Source organism: Pleurodeles waltl, chromosome 8 (genome assembly GCF_031143425.1).
Source record: "Pleurodeles waltl isolate 20211129_DDA chromosome 8, aPleWal1.hap1.20221129, whole genome shotgun sequence".
In the NCBI taxonomy this organism is placed as follows: Eukaryota; Metazoa; Chordata; class Amphibia; order Caudata; family Salamandridae; genus Pleurodeles; species Pleurodeles waltl.
In genome coordinates this window covers 163279302-163301129 of record NC_090447.1, presented here as the reverse complement: position 1 = coordinate 163301129, position 21828 = coordinate 163279302, and the positions used below count along the sequence as shown (strand labels likewise).

General features: G+C 39.6%; 1 protein-coding gene across 2 annotated transcripts in view; it reads left to right on the top strand.

The window, feature by feature from the left end:
- The window catches only part of NOX4 (NADPH oxidase 4), a 759149-nt gene that overhangs the window by 391257 nt on the left and 346064 nt on the right, over positions 1-21828 (top strand). For both annotated transcript variants that reach the window (XM_069204008.1, XM_069204009.1), the window contains one exon: positions 3238-3300. In XM_069204008.1, coding sequence (XP_069060109.1) covers positions 3238-3300 — 63 coding nt within the window. The remainder of the gene's footprint in view (positions 1-3237; positions 3301-21828) is intronic.

The window sequence follows — 21828 nt, the reverse complement described above, 5'->3', positions numbered from 1 at the left end:
TGAGGTGGCACGCTTGTACAGATCTTAATGGACAACGCAAATGACGTGGTACTGCAGCAAGCAGGGTGGGTGGGGTCTTGGATCCTGTGCCTGGAACCTCTGCAGTTCTGGATGTGGCTGGCCGAGCAGAATGGTTTTTTTGGTAGCCAACCTGCTATTTGGGTCTGTGGATACCAGACAAGAGCAGACAAGCTGAGCAAACATATACTAGTGAACGACGAGTGGCATCTTCATTATGAGTTTGCACCAGGCATCTACAATCTGTGGGTCTTTCCATGGTTAGATCTGGTAACTGCTGTCTAGAACTCAGTGTCAAAGCTTCTTCACTATGGAATTTCCTCCAGAAAGGTCATCGACAGATGCGTTCACTCTGTGATGTGACACGGATCCCCTGGCACTACTTTTCCTGACTCAAGTTCTGATGACAGTCAGGACAGACCAAGCTCAACCATCTTAATAGACCAGACTGGGCAAGGAGAGTGTGGTGGCCAGAGCTGCTAATCATGAGCATTCACCATCTGATATGGCTGCCCATTCTTTCAGAGGACCTCTTATCTCAGCAGCAGAAAAGTATTCTACACCCAAATCTACACCTCCATGTGTAGAGAAGGAACAGGGGGAGTTGAATTATTTTCACCTTTCACCTGAAGTAATTGATATCATTATTGCAGCCAGACACCCAAACTTGAAATCCATCTATGCTGGGTGTTAGGAAAAATGTGTGGCTTGGTGTGAGGCATGTCATCATGATCCCTTCCATGCAAAATTCTTCCAATATATTGTTGTTTGTTTTGTCTTTGTCCCAGGACTGCCTTGCAGGGGTACAATCAAGGGTTATTTTCAGCCCTTTTGCCATTTTAAATTTTTGCCTGATCAACCTTCTCTTTAAATCACTGATTGTGGTTGATTTCTGAAAGGGTGTGATGTATATGGTGTCTCCAGTGCCATTTGTCATGCCTCAGTTCCTTACGATCATGCCATTTGAGCATATGCCCCTTTTTCCTCTTTTTGTATGCATTTTCTTAAACCATTTTTATTGAAGTACATAACTACAATTTCATACAGTAGAACAAACTGGGGACAGACTCTATAAGATCATTTGCTTATTATTCTCTATTGTGTCATATGAAACACCAGTTACATTGTAGGAGTAACAATTCGTGCTTTACCATACAGTAATATCGTGTCTGCACATAAAACCAACTTATGGCACACCAACTTTGTCCTCCCTGTATAGATGTATTTAGTCAGCGTACGCCTGATCTCTAGGGTCAATTTATATGCAGTGCGGTAGATTCCACCCAGTTAGACGCACGAGCTGAAGAATGTATGTTCTGGCTGTGTCGTGAAGTGAGTGATATGAAGAGAGGGAGGGAATGAGGCTGAGATGAGAGGGGGAGGGGAAATGTAGAGCAGGTCTAATGTAGCCTCCCGTGAATTATTAGGTGTTTCTGGATGAGGGTGTAAGCCACTGAGCAATGCTTCCTAGGCCATAGCTATGGGATACTTCCGTAATCCCCTTATCTCTTCGTGCCCTAGGGCCACCGCCTCCGCCCGGCCCCATTTAAGTGTTGCTGCCCGCCAGTGCGCCATGCTGGTTAATGTCAGTGATTTCCAGTGCACTGTAGTAAGCTGCTCTTTTTTCTGTATGATGTTGTTTTTGAACTGAACAAACTAAGAATCATAACAAGACGACAATCAAGATATGATTAAAACAAAATAACTCTTTATTTCTTCCAATGAAGCAGACTGGATATTATCTCGCAAGACCATACCTATTATATCGCCTAACCTATACCTCTATACACTGTTTAATTGCTTGTGTGGGTTTGGTGGTGTTGCCCACCTACAAGTGCATAAAATTATAGCCCTGTTTAAAAGACGTAGACCCCATGGTTTGTCACCCCTAACTCACAGTACTAAGCCTCTGCACAGTTGCTTGTTACAGGTTCTGACGATCAAAACATTCTTTAATATTACTTCTATGCGACATGAGTGAACTGCAGGTGCTTCCTCTGCAACCTCCTCACACTACTTTCTTACCAGTCAGATGGTGCTGTGAACTCAAGCTGCCTTCCTGCCTTGGTTGTTTCATTCCTCAATGTAGGCTAATTGATTACCCTACTGACGTTTTTCACTCTACCACACCCCACAAAAGAGGACAAGGGGTGAATTAACTGTAAGAGAGCGTTGAGATTTTACATTGACCATACAAGAGACCACTGTAATGACCAGGGTTTACTGTGATCATGAAACGGAAGGCCTTGCAAAAGAGGACTATGTCCACGTGGGCTGTCTGCAATATGGACACCGCCACATTTGGGATGTGTCTGTTGTGGACATCTGCTAAGCTTCGATGTGGACCCTGGTGCACATGTTCACAAAACACTGCCTTGACAGTTAGGTCTTATGGAAAATTCTTTTTGACTGGTTGGTACTGCAAGACTTCATAATCTGAGTTCTTTCCTGAAACTCATTTTTTTGAGTTTATGCAACAGTATCTTTTTGAAAGGTGAGGCATTTGCGATTAGAAATACCTATCAAAAAACAAGTTTCTTAGCTTTGGTAACACTCTTTCTGGTGTGTACTCCATATAAACCTAGATTCCTCAATGCCCTGCCACCTTCCCAGTATGTGATGTGGACTCCTGAGCATCATAATACATTTCCAAAGTAGATTTTGGCACACTGTCACCTGCAGTTGTTTGGTAGTGCTTGCACTTGATGGCACAGAAGGAAAAGGTTTAAGAAATTGTCATCAGCACACAAGGGTGATGCCTATATGGGGCTCTGTTCCATGACGTCTGTGGTGGTATGAAGTCATTGCGGAGGTCTAAGTTCCAACAACAAGTACACAGGGAGTCCTGCTGAAAAAAATCTCCAAATCCAGTCTGGCACCTATTCTAAAGGTGAGGAATCTGAGACTAGACAGGGTATCCACTAGATAGATGGTTGCCGAAGGTAAGTAACTTGTTCATTATGAACCACAATCTGATTTATAACTAGTTGTGTGACTGCAGTCAGTGCATCCTTTCAGATGCTGTAACTAGCAGGATTTTTTGCTATTGTATTTATCTACACATAGAAATTCATAGCTACATAGTACTACACTGGCCGGCCAGGTACAAATATGTGTACTTTAGGATGAATATTTAATGGATTGGCGAGTGCATGCATGACAATAATGCGCTTACACAATATTTCGTTCTTTTTCATGCTTGTGTGCTGTTTCTGGCAGTATATTATTCTGCACTGCCCAGGAGTGTCGGCATTAGAACAGCATCCTTTCACCCTGACTATGGTAAGTGCAGCTTTCACTTTGATCTATGACTTTTCAATAAGATCAGTATTCTTCTTCATTGGAAGTTCTCTGAAAAGGGTTTATGAAAATATTCTTTAGGCAAGACTTTGCTCTCGAAACTCACATAATTACTATTTCGTGCGCACTGTGTTTGTCTTTCATTTTATCAGCGGAAGGGGAATGATTGTTAAGCTCTTTTCTGCTTGTCTTTTGTTTTGCTAAGTGGGAGTAACACGTCAATTCCATTTCACAACAGGAATATGCACACCATGGCTCGGGAATCTAATTGCCTTTGAAGCCATCTGTTTGTGTACCAGCAACCCTTATTAGAAAGTAATGTTTATCACAATGCTATAATGTGTATCTGCCAATCATTTTTGTTTAGAAAAAGAATCACCAAAATTCCCTATTCGCCTCGAAAAGGGAATATTTCCACATTTGTACATCTTTATGTTTCCTAAAGTAAATCATTATTGCAACAAAAATAACAATAAGTATTCCAACAATAAAAATCCAATGTTCCTGTTTCTCGTCACAGTCACTGTTGTAAATGTGTTTCTGTTTCCATATCAATGAACACTCTCGCCAAAAAGGTGCATCATTTGATATTAACACATTTTAGTTTACGTCCTTTGAGTCACAAAGGTTTTGCAAAGTGGAGGAAAATAATCATATTCCACATTCGTTCACTTTTTTCAAACATGGAAAAGAGAGTGGTTTGTGGTGTAGTGCGGTAAAGCATCTCAATGGTGTTCATCCTTAGAGGCAAAAATACTTTTGGACTTCGTGAACCCCTGTACCACTGGTCTTCAAACTTTCAAACTTGCTATGCTGCCTTTGGGTAATAACAATGGTCGGACTTCCCGCCCAGAGATTAAAACTACTAAAATATTTAAGACTGAAATATAATTACTAGTGGAATAGCATGTCAGTAGTTATAGATTAGTTGTTTCGTGTAAAAAATGATACTTAGGGCCTGATTTAGATGTCGCCGGATGGAATACTCTGGCACAAATGTGACGGATATCCTGTCCGCCTATAACGATCCCCAAAGGGGGGGGGGGTTGTGACGGAGTATTCCCCTCCACCGACTCCTAATTCAGGCTCTCAGTGATGCATGCCACCTCTCCGACATACAAACAATGAATGTTACTTTTCAGGCAGTAGCAGCATTGCAAACATCCCTCACACATACTGAAACGGTAAAGATAGCAGTCGTGGAAGCTTCTGTACCACACAAGATACAGGTATTGCCAAAGCAATACCATTGCAAGCTTTTTTCAAACACCAAATCGGTACAGCATAGCCCGGGGCGGAGGTACTTTCAGGTCAATGGTTTACACCAACAGAACTAGCTGGGGCGTAGACTCAGCACTTTCCTTAAATGTGAGATGTGTGCATTGGTAGTATGGTCGGAGATTCATGATGGTGGCGACAACCACTGAGAAGCATATGAAAATATGGTAACACCTATCTCCTTCTCGTATAAGAACTACTGTATAAGAACCTGGGGTTAGTGCTGGTTGATAAACATAACAGCAAACAATTTGGGTTTGCTCTGCCAGTAAGACAGAGGCAACAAACACCTATGTTTCAGCAAATAGTCAACGATAGGCAGACGTCCATGTATGTTTTAATTGCCATTTCCTGATCTAGAACTTACAAATCTGTGATGCACATTGACTTTTCCTATATAATGTTGGATCTGTGTGTTTCAGGCTTCACCACAGTAATAAATGTATGAGTTTATATTTCTTGTGTCCAGCACGAGGAGACACAGTTTACCGTACTGTACACTATGTTGGAAACGTTTATTGATATAATAATTAAAACTAGGAGCTTCTTGTATAATTTGGTGGGTGTCCCCAACCCCCCAAGGTGGCAATGGTGGACTACTGCCTTCCATGTGTAGAGATCTCTTCCGGGCGAGTGGAAATCACTATTCTTCCAGAGGAGCCAAACCATGTGCTATGTGGCCGCTCAGCAAACGTATTATTTTTACAAAAACAAGCTTCCAAAGCTGGAGATGGGTCTTGTAAAACAAGATACTAATGGCCCCCACACACTGGGAGTTTTCTCTAATGATTTTGAAAACATTTTATTTAGTTTTTTCCGAGACAGCGAATGCACTGGTGGCAAAATCTTTTGTGAACTGGAAAAAAAGCTTAAAATATCCTTGCCCACTACTTACTATTGATTGACCTGTACGTCACTCTTCTTTCCTTGCTTCTTGTTGGTCAGCACCTCTGGCTTCCTCCTGGGGCCCTCAGTGTTTGTCCTTGCCTTGGTCTAACAGTTTTCTGTCTGAGGCCAGTGTCTTCCCACTGGCCGCACGCTTCAGCAGGTACTTTTTTTTTCCTTTTCTTACACGATGCACAGCAGTGACTGCTGCTGTGCAACATTGTTTAAAGTAAAGAAAAAAAGCAATGTGACGCGGTCAATGATGGAAGCCTCATAGTGCTTTTATTCCTTTACTTTAAACTATGTTTAACAGCAGCCTTTGCTGCTGCTCAACAAGTCTGAAAAACATTAACAATGGCAATAGATCTTGCATAGGTGAAACCTGTTTGTCTTTTGTTGTCTTCTGGCCTTTCAGGCTTTTCCCAGCAGTCTCCATGACAAAAAACAGTACATGAGACCTCCTGCTCTAAATAGGGTGGATGGTTTGATGTACTGACTCCAATTTCCCCAAATCCTTTGAATTGGCGCTGTAAGGTTTCTGCCAGCCCAACTGACTTGGGGCCTTCCGTGTAGATGGTGGCCCTGCTGGTAGAAATATAGTGGTCCTTCCGACTCTAAATACAGCAGGCACACTTATTTGGTTGAGTATCCTGTCCCCAAAATTCTAAATCAAGCTCTAAATTTTTAGATCTTCTTTTTCATAACAAGAGTATTTTATAATTGCTGGCATTTAATCATATACAAATGCAGAGATAAACTTTATTTTACAGTAAAATTAGTGACTTTTTTACAGTTACCAATGATAACATTGAATGTGTACAGTAATTCTTGGTGTCTATCAAGTGCATCCATAAATATTTCTAGCAGCAGTAATAGAACAAAGTGTCCAGGTGTAAAGTGATAAACACTTATACTCAAAGTTCATTCAATTTTCTTAAAGAAGTCTCATCTCTTCTGCAAAACCACAGCTTTTAAAAAAAACTGAGTTGTGACTGTTACCGGCCATTTGCTTATCTATTTGTGAACATTTGCACCTCAACCTACACAGTTCTTGTGAAAGAATGTTCTGAGACACATGCAAAATGATATTTTTTTACTCAGGTTCTACTTTTTCTCTAATCTCTAACAGCAAGGTATTTCTGAGGCTATGTGTTCCAATCACTGCTTCTTGGGGTAGGTGGTAGTGCATAATGAATCTTCAGAAGTGTTATTGTAGCACATAGATACGCACAAACATTTACCGAGGGGGCCTCAAAGTATGGTGTGTGCTGATCCCAAGGGCCACATTAATGCTAACAGGATGGGAGTGGGGCTTTGTGGGTGGCTACATGGTGCAGGATACTTTATTTGCTTATTTTGCTTTACTTTAGTTAGTTTGTAATTAAAAGTTTGACCATTCATTTAACATCTTTCTGAATGTTAGTGCTCTCTGAAGGAAACAGCAGAAAGTGCTGCTGATAATCTGTGCCGCATGTGAAGTGTAGGATGGCTGCAGGCAGCCCCCAGCCCATACTTTGAGTTACACTGATGTAGCAACAGCTATATGATGGATACAGAAGATACTCAAATGATTGCCAAACCCAAATGCGCATGACACAGAATTAAGGAGTGCATTAGAATGGCAAGTGCCATTGAGCTCTTTTAGATGATCAGTGAGCCTTGAAAGAGTTAATTCAAGACATGTCTCTGCCACAGTTTCGGGCTGATAGTGCATTAAGTAATTGAAGACCTGCAGCAACAGTATTTTACCACCTTAGGCAGTAGTCAGAGGTTGATTGTCATGGGACTGTCATGACATTTGTTTCCATGAAGGGGACGGGGCAATTCTGAGTTGGAGTTGTCTCTGATCAAGTGCTACATTCCAAGACTGGTGAGTTGGGACTACATTGTGGTAGAGGTGCAAACAATAAACCTACCTTCAAGATATTTTCCACCTCTAATCTGTCATTGCTCTTCTGAATTAATCTATCCTCCTTTACTTTACGCTGGCGACAAGCGCCATTAGAATTTGCATCTCATCACATCTGCAGGTAGGGAAACTGAGGGCGCAACAAATAGCACTGTGGTTTAAACTGTTGACATGTGATCGTTAAGGAGAAATTTGCGATGAACCCCCAAACATCGGAGGCAGGGAGGAGGAACATGGTTCAGTGCAGTGTTTTTTCAGCTGATATGACAGGTGAGCCGTTACGGGTCGAATGCATGACATTTGCAATTGCTTCTTTTGGCTGGAAAAGTAGCAGTGTTTCATTGACATTTGAAAAGTAAACCACAGAACATGTAAAAATAACAATACAAAGCACCATCGCTATACAATTTAACAGATCATACACTACAACAAAAGTCAAAGCACAAGATAACAACCAGAGTATAACTCAAAAAACGACATGTTAAAATAATGCTTCACAAAAAATACAGCAGCACAAAAAACAGCGGACCATATCACCACTACTTCAAAATGGCACATAAATATTCACAAGTTATCAAACATTACCACCTTCAGAAACCTGCTTTCATGATACAGTGGTAAAAGGTGTTTGCACCAAGCACTTATTTGACTTATCACCAAGGACCTGAAATGGTGCCAATCAAAAATGGTTTAGGATCCAGACCAATACATCCAAATCACCTGGACAAACCTGGTATTTGTAAATGCTCACTTCACTTGTGGTTAGACTGTTTGATACTAGTACATTGTTGGACAAGGTACTGCATTGAAAATGCTGTGGAGGTGTCTGTTTGCCCAAGTAATAAAGGTCTACCTGCTCAGTTTAGGGTCAGGAGTTTGGTGGATGGCCATGAAAACCATTGGCCACCATCGACCAAACATTTTGTACCTTGACAGAAACAGTCATGACAGCAGTTCCAGTCAAGGTACAGAGATGTCCACTGAACTAGCAGTGATCTCTAAATTTGGCAGATAGTAATCCATCAGGGTGGTGGACAACATTATGTCCTAGTAGAGTAGAGTACCATCTACCAAACTCTAGATCTGGCCCATAATCTTGTCGTAGGCCCTTATGCACATGGACCAGAGCAGGCAAGTACTGTTTCATTTTTAAATCTGTAGAAATAAATACAGCTTCAGATGGGAGCTGAAAGCAACTACTGCCAGTTAAGAAACCCTACGACTATGTAGACATCAATAACTAAAACCATCTTGAGTGACTGAAAAGTGCTTGGGTACAGAACCTTCCATTACATCAGGTTGGGTTCTGAACCCCTTATTACATTTTCTCTCCAGAGTTCTGTAGTGACAAAGGTGCTGTGTCAGAGCTATATAAATCTCAAAAAAACAAATAAAGAGATAAATAAATATTCTGTTGCTAAGGGCCTGATTTAGATCTTGGTGGATGGGTACTCGGTCACAAACATGAATGATATCAAGTCTGCTGTATCACAAGTGCATTAAACATGAATGCACTTGCAATATGGTGGACAAGATATCCATAATGTTTGTGATGGAGTACCAGTCTGCAGAACTCTAATCAGGCCCTAATGGTTGTGTCAGCACTATATAAAACTCTTTATATATGGGATAATGTACCTCCAACTGTATTATTATCATGACAATGCAAGTTGCTGGGGAGTTCCATGACCATATAGATGCACAAGACTGCAGGTAAATTGAAATATCCTTTCAGATGTATTATTAAGGAAATGTTATTTCATATAAGTGGCCTCGAAATTACCAAATCAAGTGTGTGTTTACTACTTGGTTCATCCCCATCTCTGTGTGCTAATAGATCTATTCTTTGCGGAACTAGTGTTTCTGCTGATGCCTCCAGTATATCACTTCTGCAAGTCTCTATTCTGAGACACATCTCACACTGTGACCCCCTCTCCTAATGCAACTTTCAAATCCTGCTGATCTTTTTCCCATGACAACATCACTTTTGAAAAAATATCTATCCCAGGGCACATCCCAACTTCCAAATATGTCTTGTAAGGTGCCTCAGATGATCTGTAGATGTCCATACCCTCTGGAGATCTCTTTCTGTCTGAAGGCACATCTTATGCCTTCAGATTAGTCTCTCTCTCTCTCTCTAAGCACATATTGCCTCCTGTAAGCCTCTTTCATATGACACATCTTACCCTAGATTTGTCTGCAGACACACCCTCTGAAGCTCCTACCCCTGTAATACATCTCATCATTGCAGCTCTCACACCTGGGTTTGTACTAATCCCTTGCACGTCCCTCACACAAGGCGCATCACATCCGTAGCGGATTTTTCAGTACATCCTTTTTACTTGGCAGATCTCACTCCCTGCAGACTTCCTTCCCAGATTAATTTTTGCCATTTGCTAAGCTCTCTCTTAGGACCGGTTTAACCCCTGTAGATCTGTCACACTAGGCTCACCATACCCAATGAAGTTCTCTTTCTCTCCCTTGTGCTCTGTTTTGTGAAGGAGTGCTTTTGAGGACATTTAGGCTCAACAGATGAAGAAACTCACTTTGTTCATGGTGGAAAACTAAGTGGAGTGAGGGATTTAAAAAGTGTAAAATACGTTTCACAGAATTGTAGGTTAAAAGCAATGGAAATCTTATGCGAACAAGTCCTCCATTGTCCTACCCCACCACTCCATAGTTCTCCTATCCAGCACCCAAGCCATTGTGATCCAACAAGCTGTCTAAACGTGCCTGAAATCTTGCTAAACATTATGATTTTCTTATTTTTCCCTTATCTGCTTCACGAGGGGCTGTCACACTATCCTCAGGCTACCAACACATCAGCCAAAAAAATATTCCAAGAAATTAGCAAGTAGCCAAACCTAGTTTTCTTGATTTGCAGTCCAATCATCTGGAGTTTTATTTTCCAGCCATCCGAAGAAAAAGAAAACATATTGGACAATTTTAAAGGAAAATATAAATGGCTCAAGTTACAATTTCAAAAAGCCCATATTTTGTTTTCAATATCTGCCAAAAGGTTTTCCTCATGTCTTCTATAAGACAGTTAATGGCACCCTGACAAGAATCTTCTTCTGTATTCATGGTCTATATTCTATTTTCTTTATCATTTCATGCTGCCATAGTGCTATGGAAGGGCAGACTTCTGATCTCCAGCTTCTCAACATTTGTATCTGTGCAAGGCATACTGCATAAAAAGGCCATTTGCTTTGCACACTGGACACCTCTTGATGCTTAAACCTAACAATGAGTGAAGGTAGAGTGAGGGGAGGCTTGCTGTAATTCTTTGATTGACCACGCAACCTAAAGCACAAACACTTTAACCCAAAACGGTGAAAAAGTGTCAAAGCTAGGGAGCATACAAGTGTGGTGTCTGGATATTGCCACCCCAGGCATATTTTTCTTATTTTGGTTATCTTAGTTTGACAATCTGGTAGGAACTATAAAAAGAAAAGAACAAACTAATGTTTCTTTTTGTAGTTCACTGATTTGCCTTTGTCATGCATCTGCTTCACTAATTCTTTTCAGTACTAATATATTAGTAGATCTAATTTAATTTGCCCTTTCATCTTAGGTGTATTGTTATTTCACCATTGTCTGCTTCAAGCAAGGCAGCATTTAATTATGATATTGAGATGTTTCTACACTCGGACTCTAAAAGATCTTCTTTAAGCTAACCACCAACTACAGTCCCCTCTAGATTAGCCAAGTATTTCTCAAAATGGTCCCTTTCATCATTTAAACGCTGATTAGTCTTCATCTCTATATTCTGTTTGTTCCATGCTAATAAATGTTTAACCAGAAAACGATCTTAACTTATCTTCATTTTCACTTGTACTAGAAGCTTATATAGAGGGCCAATATATATTGTAAGCCAGAGGAGGACCGAATGGCAATATGGATACATTTTTGAGATTATAATTATTTTTAAAATTCCAAATGATGTTTCGTCAGTGTGCCTTACATACCTCAAGACTTTGAATGTTACCTTCTTCAAGAATAGGATGTCACAAAAACTATGTAGAAAACCTGCAGCATGGAATAGGTCAACAATAGCATTCTTAATTGCTAAAATGATTCCTCTTCAACTTCCCTAGAGAGCTAAGTTCTCATTCTGTAGGGGTCTCATGCCCAGTAGTGCATTTAACATCTGGTAGAATCCATCCTCCTTTGTTCAAGGATGTTTTTAATTATTTACATGCTAATCAAGGACAGATTTTGGCCCAGATACATTTTGAAATTTTTGACTGTGTTTTATTCAAGAATTTGTTTTTTAATATAATGGGAGCATGTGAAAAAGAAAATTCAGTTTATTTATAATCATCATTTTAATAATATTAATCCTTCCAGTTAGAGGGACATACTAGAAATTATATTTCATAAACTAAATTTTGATAGCTGTTGAGACGGAGTCAATATTGATCTTTTTAAGTCCTCCCACTTTTTAGTCATTTAAACACCAAAATAATAAAATAATTCACCATTATTTTCTCTAGGGGATTGAGAAACGAGCTAATCCATTGCAGATTTTGCATTTGGTTGAATTTACCTTATACTCCACCATATATTGAAATTGTTTAAAGATTTCATTAGTGAACTTTAGTATCATTTCGAGGTAGTTGGTATAGATTAATAAATCATCAACATAGAATGTAGATTTAGGTACTTGATTGTTATAGACAAAAGGAGAGAAAGTCTAATTTGAGTTTTTGGTCTAGAGGCCGTCTAGCTAAACAGGAGGGGAGATAAAGGACAGCCCTGCCTCCTCACATATTCTAAATCCATTAGATAAGCATCGGTCTAATACCACTCAAGCCACTTGTTTTTTTAGAAAAGAAAGTGCCTATGTTCCTTTAATGTAGCCTTTAGGCAATGCAAAGTATGAAAGAAGTAATATTTTCAAATAGCTACAGCCCAGGAGGTTGTGCAATATTTGTGTCAACAAAATGCATCCCAAGAGGGATTTTTCAGTCATAGCTGTATTAAGTGTGTGGCCTAACCTGTGCACATCTGTGAATAATAGAGTAAGAATAATCCCTAATGATCCCTGTGCATCAAAGAGTCTAACATCTTATTTATTCTGTTTGAAAGAAAATTTGCATAAATCATCACATCCATTTTTTGATAAGGAATTAGGAAGCCTTTGGCAACTGCTCATTGAATAAAGATTAAACTAAGGGAATGATAAGTCTGGAAAGATTTTATGAAATTAAAAGGCACGTCTCTCTGTGCCTGAAACTTTCTCATTGAATTGCCTTGTTTGGATGTCTAGTATTGCTTCTTATATAATAGGAGGAACTAGCAATTGTTGCCCCCCTTCCTAATTTGGGAAGCCCCAGTTGTAGTAGTTAACTTTACGAGCTTCTTCACAAACTTCATGTTCTTTCTTATAACATTTGTAATAAAATTTGTTTTGTGAAGTCTTTTAATATTTCTTCCATGCTGTATATCACTATGTCCTATACTTTGCTATGGTAAGTCTTTTTAAAAGTTTTATCTAAAAGTTAGATTACCTTTTTCTCTGCAATAGCTCTTACATTTGTTTCAGCACCAGGTTTGTTCAACAATTTTGTCAATTCAAGTTCTATATTATTAACTTAAATTTGAAGTTTGTTCTGCTGATTTATAAACCTCTTATTATGGGTTTTGGAGTATCTCATAATATCAATAAATCATGAAACTAATTGTCATCATATAAAATGTTGGCTCGTAATAGCAAGCTTCTCTCCAAACTCTGCCTCTAAAAAGATACATCTGTCTACCTTTAATTAATCAATTTGTTTGAGATGAGATAATTGTCTAATTTCGGAAATTGTTTTTTATTTAGCCGGCTACGAAGACAATCTTTTGTTACCTGAATAACACTTTATGCCAGCTGTTTTTAGATCATTTTTCATGTTTCTGAATGGGCTTCTTAATTTTGAAAGTCTACCTGGACCAGTAAACATAGATTTATTTATCTGTGCATTTAAAGAATTTGAAAAATATACAGACTATCTTTAGTAATTATGTACTCTGCCAGTTCTTTAGCAGAATTAGGACCATCAACATTTGTACCAATGGAGAACAATTACATTTAGTTTATACTCTGAATAAAAAGTTTGTATTATACACCATTGACTTAAAATAGCAACTCCCTAATATTCATATTTGGGTTTGGAAAATATCTTGGTCACGTCCATTGCGAGGTGATCAATTCCTGTGCCTCTTTGCTTTTAAGACGAGTCTCTTGTAGATCGGTAATGTCATAGTTCACAATCTCTACCTAGTGCAAACTCTTTGCTTTTTTGAGTTTATTCCATATACCATTTATATTCCAAGTACATAACTTCATCTAATTCCCCCTGCTAGATTAATGGTGGCACCTGTGTCACTTCTATTTGGCTAAAAAGGTTAAAAGCATTAAACCCAATTGGGTGCCTTTTGAAACAACTTAAAGAAACAACGTTTACCAGTCTCAGCTTCATTCTTCTTTTCCAATAGGTTTTACACACATCCCCTTTTAGGTTGTTCTCTTGTCCTCCCACCTGCCTCCCAATAGAAAGTCTCATCTTCTGTGGTCCAAACCAGAGCTGTCAGTTTACTCCTGCTAGTCTCCACTTTTAAGCTCTGAAGGGGTAAAAATCAAACTGTTATGCATTAATCTGAGGAGGTGGAGTCTGAAGCATCAGTATTAAATGGAAAAGTTTTACATAATTCTTTTGACAATGAGACTCTCGCATTTTGAATTGGCTGTAAGTATATGTTAGCTTCACATACTGATAAAGAGTAGAGCATCTTTTTATTTTGCATGACCTGTAATCTACCTTTGTATAGCACCGTAGCTGAAGCCTCAATACATTTACATTTTCCACTATCTAACCCATCTGAAATTGCCTCACAACAGCATCTAAGTATCTCTAAAAATGCCAAATCTTACAAATCTGCAAATGGCAGTCAGGAAAGAACAGTGGCGTGAACTCTCGCAATTTGTTTTTCCCAAGCTTGAAATGATTGGCAGTACTAAAATTCTCTGTCACCTCTCATTTTTTTATAGAGCCTGTCCTTTTTTTTTAAAGACTTGTGGAAAGTATTTTAGTTTATATGTACTGTTGTTTTCAAATAGAGGCACCTGGCCTTTGATTCCTGGTACTTTGAGGTACCTCTTAATTGTTTCATCTTTTTATTTTCAAATTTACAAATTCATAAGAAAAACTCCAACTACATTCATATGCTGACCATCTGTACACTGTCATACTGTAGGCTGGTTGTTGCAGGCATTTGCTTGAAGGATGGACTGGGAAGGTATTTCAGGGGAATGGTATGATATGCATAGGCTCTTGCAGGACCTGCAGAGGAGAGTAAAATCTCTTGCGGGCACAATCAGCAGATAAAACTTTGATTCTCCTCTACTTAGCACCCCCTACTCGCGGGTCCTGCCTTACTCTTTAGGCATCAGGGGAATTCAGGCTTGTATGCAGGTAGGGAACTATCACTTGCCTCTTTCCACACATTACTCCAGGGAGTGTTCCCAATACCACAAGAGCAACAAAAGCAGTACCAGAATGTATTGGAAAGAAACCTCAAGTCCTTTCTGTAACTTCACTCTTTAACAGAGGGAGGTTGTGGAAATTCACAAGGCCTTCTAATGAACTTCTGTTCCCCATATGTTCTGATGTGATGATGTAACAAAAAAGACTACCTAAACAAGTATCTCAATACCCAATGGGAGGCTGGAACAAGGATGATTCAGGAACAGCCTGTTGGAACCATAAGAAGACAAGACTCCCAAGTATGGTCTTACAAATGCCAGGTGACCTTTCAAGGTGTAGGCTCTCCCTACACACACTACACATAGACAGCACTGCCTGCTCTCTGCCACAGTGGTTCCTGTTATAATAGTTGTGATTTTTCACTTCATTTCTATATAAGGCAACTACAAGCCATAAATCACACAAACATAAACCAATCACAAACTATAAATTATTAGAATAAAAGAGACAATAAAAGTAAGATTAGTACAGTGTATTCAACTATTAGATTAAAATCAACAAATAAAACAGCCTACCTGAAAAGTGGAAGAATTATAGAACATCAAATTTTTAAATAAACTCAACGTTGCTATTTCTTCAAGTAGGAGACAAGATATTCTATAAAGTAGCGCAAGCCACAGTGAACATTTTTTCTTCCTATTTGAGCATCGTCCAGCCTAGGAGAGCCAGCTTGGTGTCAGCTGCAGACTTTAACTTAACAAACTGCTTACTCTGGAAGTCAGTTTCTAAATAATTTAGACATAAGCCCTGCATAAGCCATGCACGGTTTTGCACATGAGAGATAAAAGTAGCCAATTTCAAATTGGCCAATGTTCAGGCAGTTGAAAGAATTTCTGTACACGAGCTGAGTGGTTTGAAGTAAAGGGTCAATACTCTAAATGTTTTAAGCTGGAAAGGAACTGACTTGATAAATACTTATTTGGGTGACTATAGATAGGGCTGAATCATAAACTACTCCCAGTGACTTTTCTTTTAGCATGGGATTTGGCAAAGGCCTGAAACCCACATGGTCAGAATTCAGTTTTTAACTTGATTCATGTCCCAGAGTAAGATTTCAATTTTTTCATTTTGAAGCTCAATCATTAGCGAGCATTTAGGGGTTCAGTACGATCTTGGCGGATGGGATACTCCAATCACAAACGTGGCAGATATCCCGGCCGCCGGATTGCAAATTCCATAGGATATGATGGAACTTGTAATACGGTGGACGGGATATCCGTCATGTTTGTGACAGAGTAATCCCCTCCGTCAAACTCTTAATGAGGCCCTTAGTATTTTATCACTCTTAAACATTAATTATCCAGTTGATATATGGACTGATCTGTAAACTAATATTTTGCTTTACAAATTCAGCTGGAACAATATCCTGCCTGAAGGCAGTAGGGTGTAAACCTACTACAATATGTTCTATATCTCGTGAAGATACTAGTTTGAAGGAGTTAGAAGAGTATCAAAATGGATTTATAAAAATGTGAGTCACTGGGTGAACCTATCCCAGTGCTATGTTGGTACTTAAGTTGAGTATTTCTTTTGCTGAAAATAACTATTTATTTAATCACAGGAAGCTTGGGATTGTATCTCAGATGGAATTTTGTGATATAAATGCGGAGTTAGCTCTTTTTTACCTTTAAAATGTTCAGTTTGGATCGTGCAACTGCTTTAATTCTATTTCCATAATAATAAAGTTTAGTTTTAGTATTTTTCTTATTCATGATCATTTTTTTTACAGGTTAACCTTGTTGTGACTTACACTAGGGAGCCTATTTACCAAGAATTGGTGTAGGACAGCGTCATAAGTCCTTTTGCTGCCCTGCTCTACGCCAATTTGTAAAGGCAGGAATGCACTATAATTATGCAATATGGTGCATTCCTGCCTTTCAGCCAGTGCCGGCACACAATCTGGTGCCAATGCAGGTATCCTTGTACAATGGATTGGGCACCTTCCTGCACAAAAACAATCCATGGAGGCTTTTTCCTCTTTCTATGTGTGCTGCATTCTGCAGCTCACTTAGAAAAAGGAAATAAATGAGGAGAAATAAAGATATTTCTCCTCATTATGCCTTCCCTGAGGAGGAGTACGGTTTTAGTGCTGCCACAGGTTTACGTTGTTCAGTAAATCTGGGGCAGCATCAAAATCCATGGGTGTTGTGTGGGAAAACCCACCTAAACGCCAATAGAATGTCCACCTGATGCAGTGTAAGGCAACGCAGCAACTTAAGCTGCACTGCCTTATATCATATCTATGAAAAAAGGGTCTTTGCGTGGCCTCATAGGTATGTGTCTGCACTCTTTGCCACTAGTGCATCATAAACAGTGATGCACCGGCGGCGCAAAGGGCTGGTAATTATGCCCCCAAGTGTTTAAAGCTTATGATCCCCTCATTTAAGTTTAATTAATTCATCTTGTAAACCCAAGGTTTGATTTTTGTGCAAAACATATTATTCTGCTTTTAATTAGGAAAAGTATATTAATTATTGCCTCACCTTTCTTCTGAAAGTTCTGTAGCATAGTTGTTGAGCTGTCATAAATATCCAACCAATGGTGTAACTGCGCATGTAGATCTGCCTCAGAAATGGCCCTTATATTTTGAACCAGAATTCTATTTCATTTGATATGTTACGCTTGCTTATCTTTCCTAAGTGGAACACTAAAATCACCTAAAATTTAAACCCAACTTCTGAACTTTAAAATGTAAGTGCAGAACTCATTAAATAATTTTTTTAAAACTGAGTTGCGCTGGGGTGATCAATATACCGCAAAAATATTATACATATAATCATCTTCCGATGTACACTTAGGGTCTGATTCATAAAGATAATTTACACTTTTGAATAAGTTTACACTTTGCAGTAGGTTTACTACTTTTGGTATGTACAAGCTCTGGGGGATATTTATAGTCCCCTAGCTCCACTTTGCGCCAAATAAATGTAATTATTTTTTATGTTTATGTGGCCCAACGAGGCCGAAATCTCTGCGCCGAAATTACAGGGTTGCTCAATGCATGCATTGCAACACCCTGTAACCCATTTGCACTACATTATGCCAGTGCCAGGCATAGCTATGCAAAGTGGGCGTTCCCCCGTTAGGAGAGCCAGAAAAATGGTGCAAGGAAATCTATAAGATTTCCTTGCACCATTTTTTTACAGCACTTTTGCTCGAGAGCAGGCGTTAAAAGGGGGCTTCCATTCTTTAGAATGGAGCCCTATGTACTCTGCAGTAGTAGCGCCAATATTTTGGTGCTACTCCTGCAGAGTACATCAATAGCGCCAACTAAAATTACACTATTGCCCACTACGCTACGCCATGGTACGCCGTATTTTAATTACGGCGCACATATGGTGGCAGTAGGGGGATGCTAAGGGGCGCATGGAAAGTGCTGCTGCACTAGGTGCAGCGCCACTTTCCATAAATCTGCACCACTGAGTGTAAACTTAATACAAAAGTGTAAGCGATATGTCTCCACCCCCGGGAATTCACTTAGTCTTGCATGGGTGAGCAACATCCCCTCCAAACACCTCTGTGATCCTCCCTAAACCCCTTTTACTCTTACCTGATCGCTTCCCCTTTAGTCGCAAGCCAGCGGCTTTTACCATCCAGTCCTCTGTGTCTCTCCCGCATTTATTACTAAATTCTATACTTACGTGTGAGGAGACTCTGCAGCCAGGGCGGAGAGCATCACAAACATAAGAATAGGCATTTTGTAGTATATTTTGTCCTACATCTTGTAGGACTACTAAACGTACAACAAAGTTTCGTTTGAGAATAAGGCCCTATATGTTTACTTGTTAAAATGATGAGTAGAAGACATCTTGAAGCTGAGTACACTTGGGTTGTTCTATTAAAACACTGTTGCTCTCCACCTCTTTTTCCCTAATGAGTAACACATATTGCTTGGTATGAGTGTGGTAATATATACTACAAATGTACTTGGCAGCTTTTGTTAAACCAAGTCTCTCTCACTGCCATTAAATGAACATTTTGATGAGCCAAAAGATCGACAACATTCTGTGCATTGTTAATAGCGTGCTTTGCATTTATTGTCAACAAATTACTATGTTGACTCAACATAGGAATTTCCCATTTTCTGAATTCGCTTTTTTATGTAGGTGCCGAGGACCCTCTTATATAGGCATTAATCCACCTACTTTATTCTTATAGATTTGCAAGGCAAAAACCTCATGCCAAACAGGCAGTTGGTAATATTTAACAGTATTACCAGAAAAGCATGGAATGGTAAGAAATCTTTCCAGAGGATATTTCCAAATTCTTAAATCCAATCTGGAGGATTGCTTATGTAGGAAATTGGGGTATTGGTTGTGCAGGATGTGAGGCCTGCACAAATTATAAATCCACAAATGCCCCTTACTTGGAACCAAGCACCCTATTGTAGCACTTGACTCTTTCAGGGTAATGAGGCAGAGCTGACCAAGGCCTACTCATGGGGCGTGGTGTAGGCTAATAATCACCATTTGCTGGCATGCAATAATAACACTCATTAAATGATTGTCCAGTCAGTTCTTTTGCTTTAGGATAGGAAAAGTACATTTATTATACAAGCACACCACTACATACTATGCATTCATTCACAAATATAGACATAAGGCAGATTACAAAATACCTTAGATAACATCATAAAATCACATTTGACCCTGAAAGGGTCATGACCCCCAAAATCACAGTCCCCCTACTATACCAAATGACATATCACAATATAGGGGAGTAATTCTAGGTAAAAGAGGCCTATTGGCATTATCAAGGGTTCACCATATTACAGGAACAACAAACTGCATATTCAAAACACCATCATTGTGTGGGTTAGTGCAATAAACAGGTGTACATGCAATTATTCATGTGAATAAAGCATATCCATTTTTCTATAATCAGTCAACATTACTATGTTAATAAAACATTGTAAAATGAACATAACATTTACATATTTTCAGACTGCATGAAATACAACTATAAAAACAGTCCCTAGAGGGTGCCATCTTCAGGCCACCTACACTGCATCTATAGAACCATCTCCTGGACAGTGCTTCAATCTATGTTTTATCCATACAAACCTTCAGCCCCCAAAAATGCAGTCAGATAACCAGCTCTTAGAAGGTGCTGCACTCCCAGCTGTATAGCAAAAGCTCCATCTTAGGAAGTGCTTTCAGAATTAAGTGAACATTTCAGAGAGCCATGGATTCCGGACCTTACAAACGTACAGTCAGTTTTCAAATATTACTTCTGGGACGGGGCTGCTGTAACTCTTTTAGCCCCCTACAACACTTTCAAAATGCAGTGGTGGTGCCCTTGTCCTCCAGGGGCCACCACAAAGCACAAAAAATATGCAAATTGACAAGCCCTGCAGGGCATTATAGGTCACTCCAGCCATAAACAGTGAATATTTTATGAGAGTCTCTCCCGTTGCTTCTGGGAGAGCCACTTTCCTTTTACATTTGTTGTTTTTGCTCTCTTACGGGTGCCCACTCCCACCCTTTCTTTGGTGGGGACAGCACAGGGAGCCTATCCCTGGCTTCCCTGTTGGCTCTCCATGAGGGCAGAATCTCCTCCGCTACTTACGGGAGCTGGTAACTCTGCTCCCTTGCCCGCTTCTGCAGGCATAATGTTTGTTTTCTGCAGTAGCTTCCCCACTCCCGCGAGTCAAGGCATAGGGAGTGGGGGTCAAGCTCACCACAATTGAGGGCCCAAAGTTGGGGCTGCCTCACTCGCTGCATTGGTTCCCAGGAAGATGGGCACCCCTGGGGGCAAATGTGTAAATGGGGATCGGAACCCACGCATGTCCCCTCCCTCTAATAAAATAATTCTCATGCTGAATCTCAAACCCTGGCCCACCGTGGTTTAGTGGAAAGGAGATGCGGCGCAGCCCCGCATGCTTCGTTTGTGGCCTTTTTGGGCTGATTTGGACAATCTTTAGCCCATTTTACTCCTGCTGGTGAGTGCTAGCCACCAGGAGCAGTTTCACCAGACCATATCACTTCCAAAGTGGCGTAATCTACAAGTAGCTGGTTCCACTGGCTGACTGTGCCACCTTTCCTCCTGGTCTTTGTCTCTGGGGGTGGACGCCATCTCTTTCCCCAAACTGGTCCTCAAATGGTGCAAGGGGGCCAAACCCACTGGCCCTTGGAGAGACCGACTGTCGCGGGGTCAAGTAGAGAAAAGTCCTTGGTCCCTTTTAGCATCACAAGGTTCCACCTCAGTCCCAACTGTCCTGCACAGCATGCTGGGACAGTTCAAGATGGCATCATCCAGGAGTCACCGGTCACATCTGCTGCTGGGATTGCAGCGTTGCCAATCGCTGACATAACTGCAGATCAGTGAGATAATACTGAGGCAAAAAATATTGTGATACACAAATATTGTGTCAAAGATTTTGTTGATTCAAATATTGTTTTTCTATAGTTATAATGGTGAGTACAAAAATATCAAATATCGGTTCACACTAACATAGTAAAAAATGAGACAATATAATTTTTTTATATATAGACAGTAGAAAATAGTACATTATAAATATTTGAATACATAACATTAATATAATGTATATTAAATACATTTCAGTAATATTTAATATTAAAAATAAATATATACTTATATAAAAATAAATACATAATTACATGTGTGAATGTTTATACATAGCTCTATATATTATACCACTATCATTAAAACATATAATTTACATTATATTACTTTTTTGCATTTGTTTAAATTTGCTACTATAAAAACATATATTGGTATTTTATTTATTAATATATAAAGTATACACAATATAACAAAATCAAATCCAAAACATTAAATGGGATCCATCCAAACATTTTATTCCAGAGTGAACAACAACTCTCCTTTTTCTGACGCGTTTCGGCTCCAACTGCCTTGTTCACAGGTGAGACAATACAAGTGATC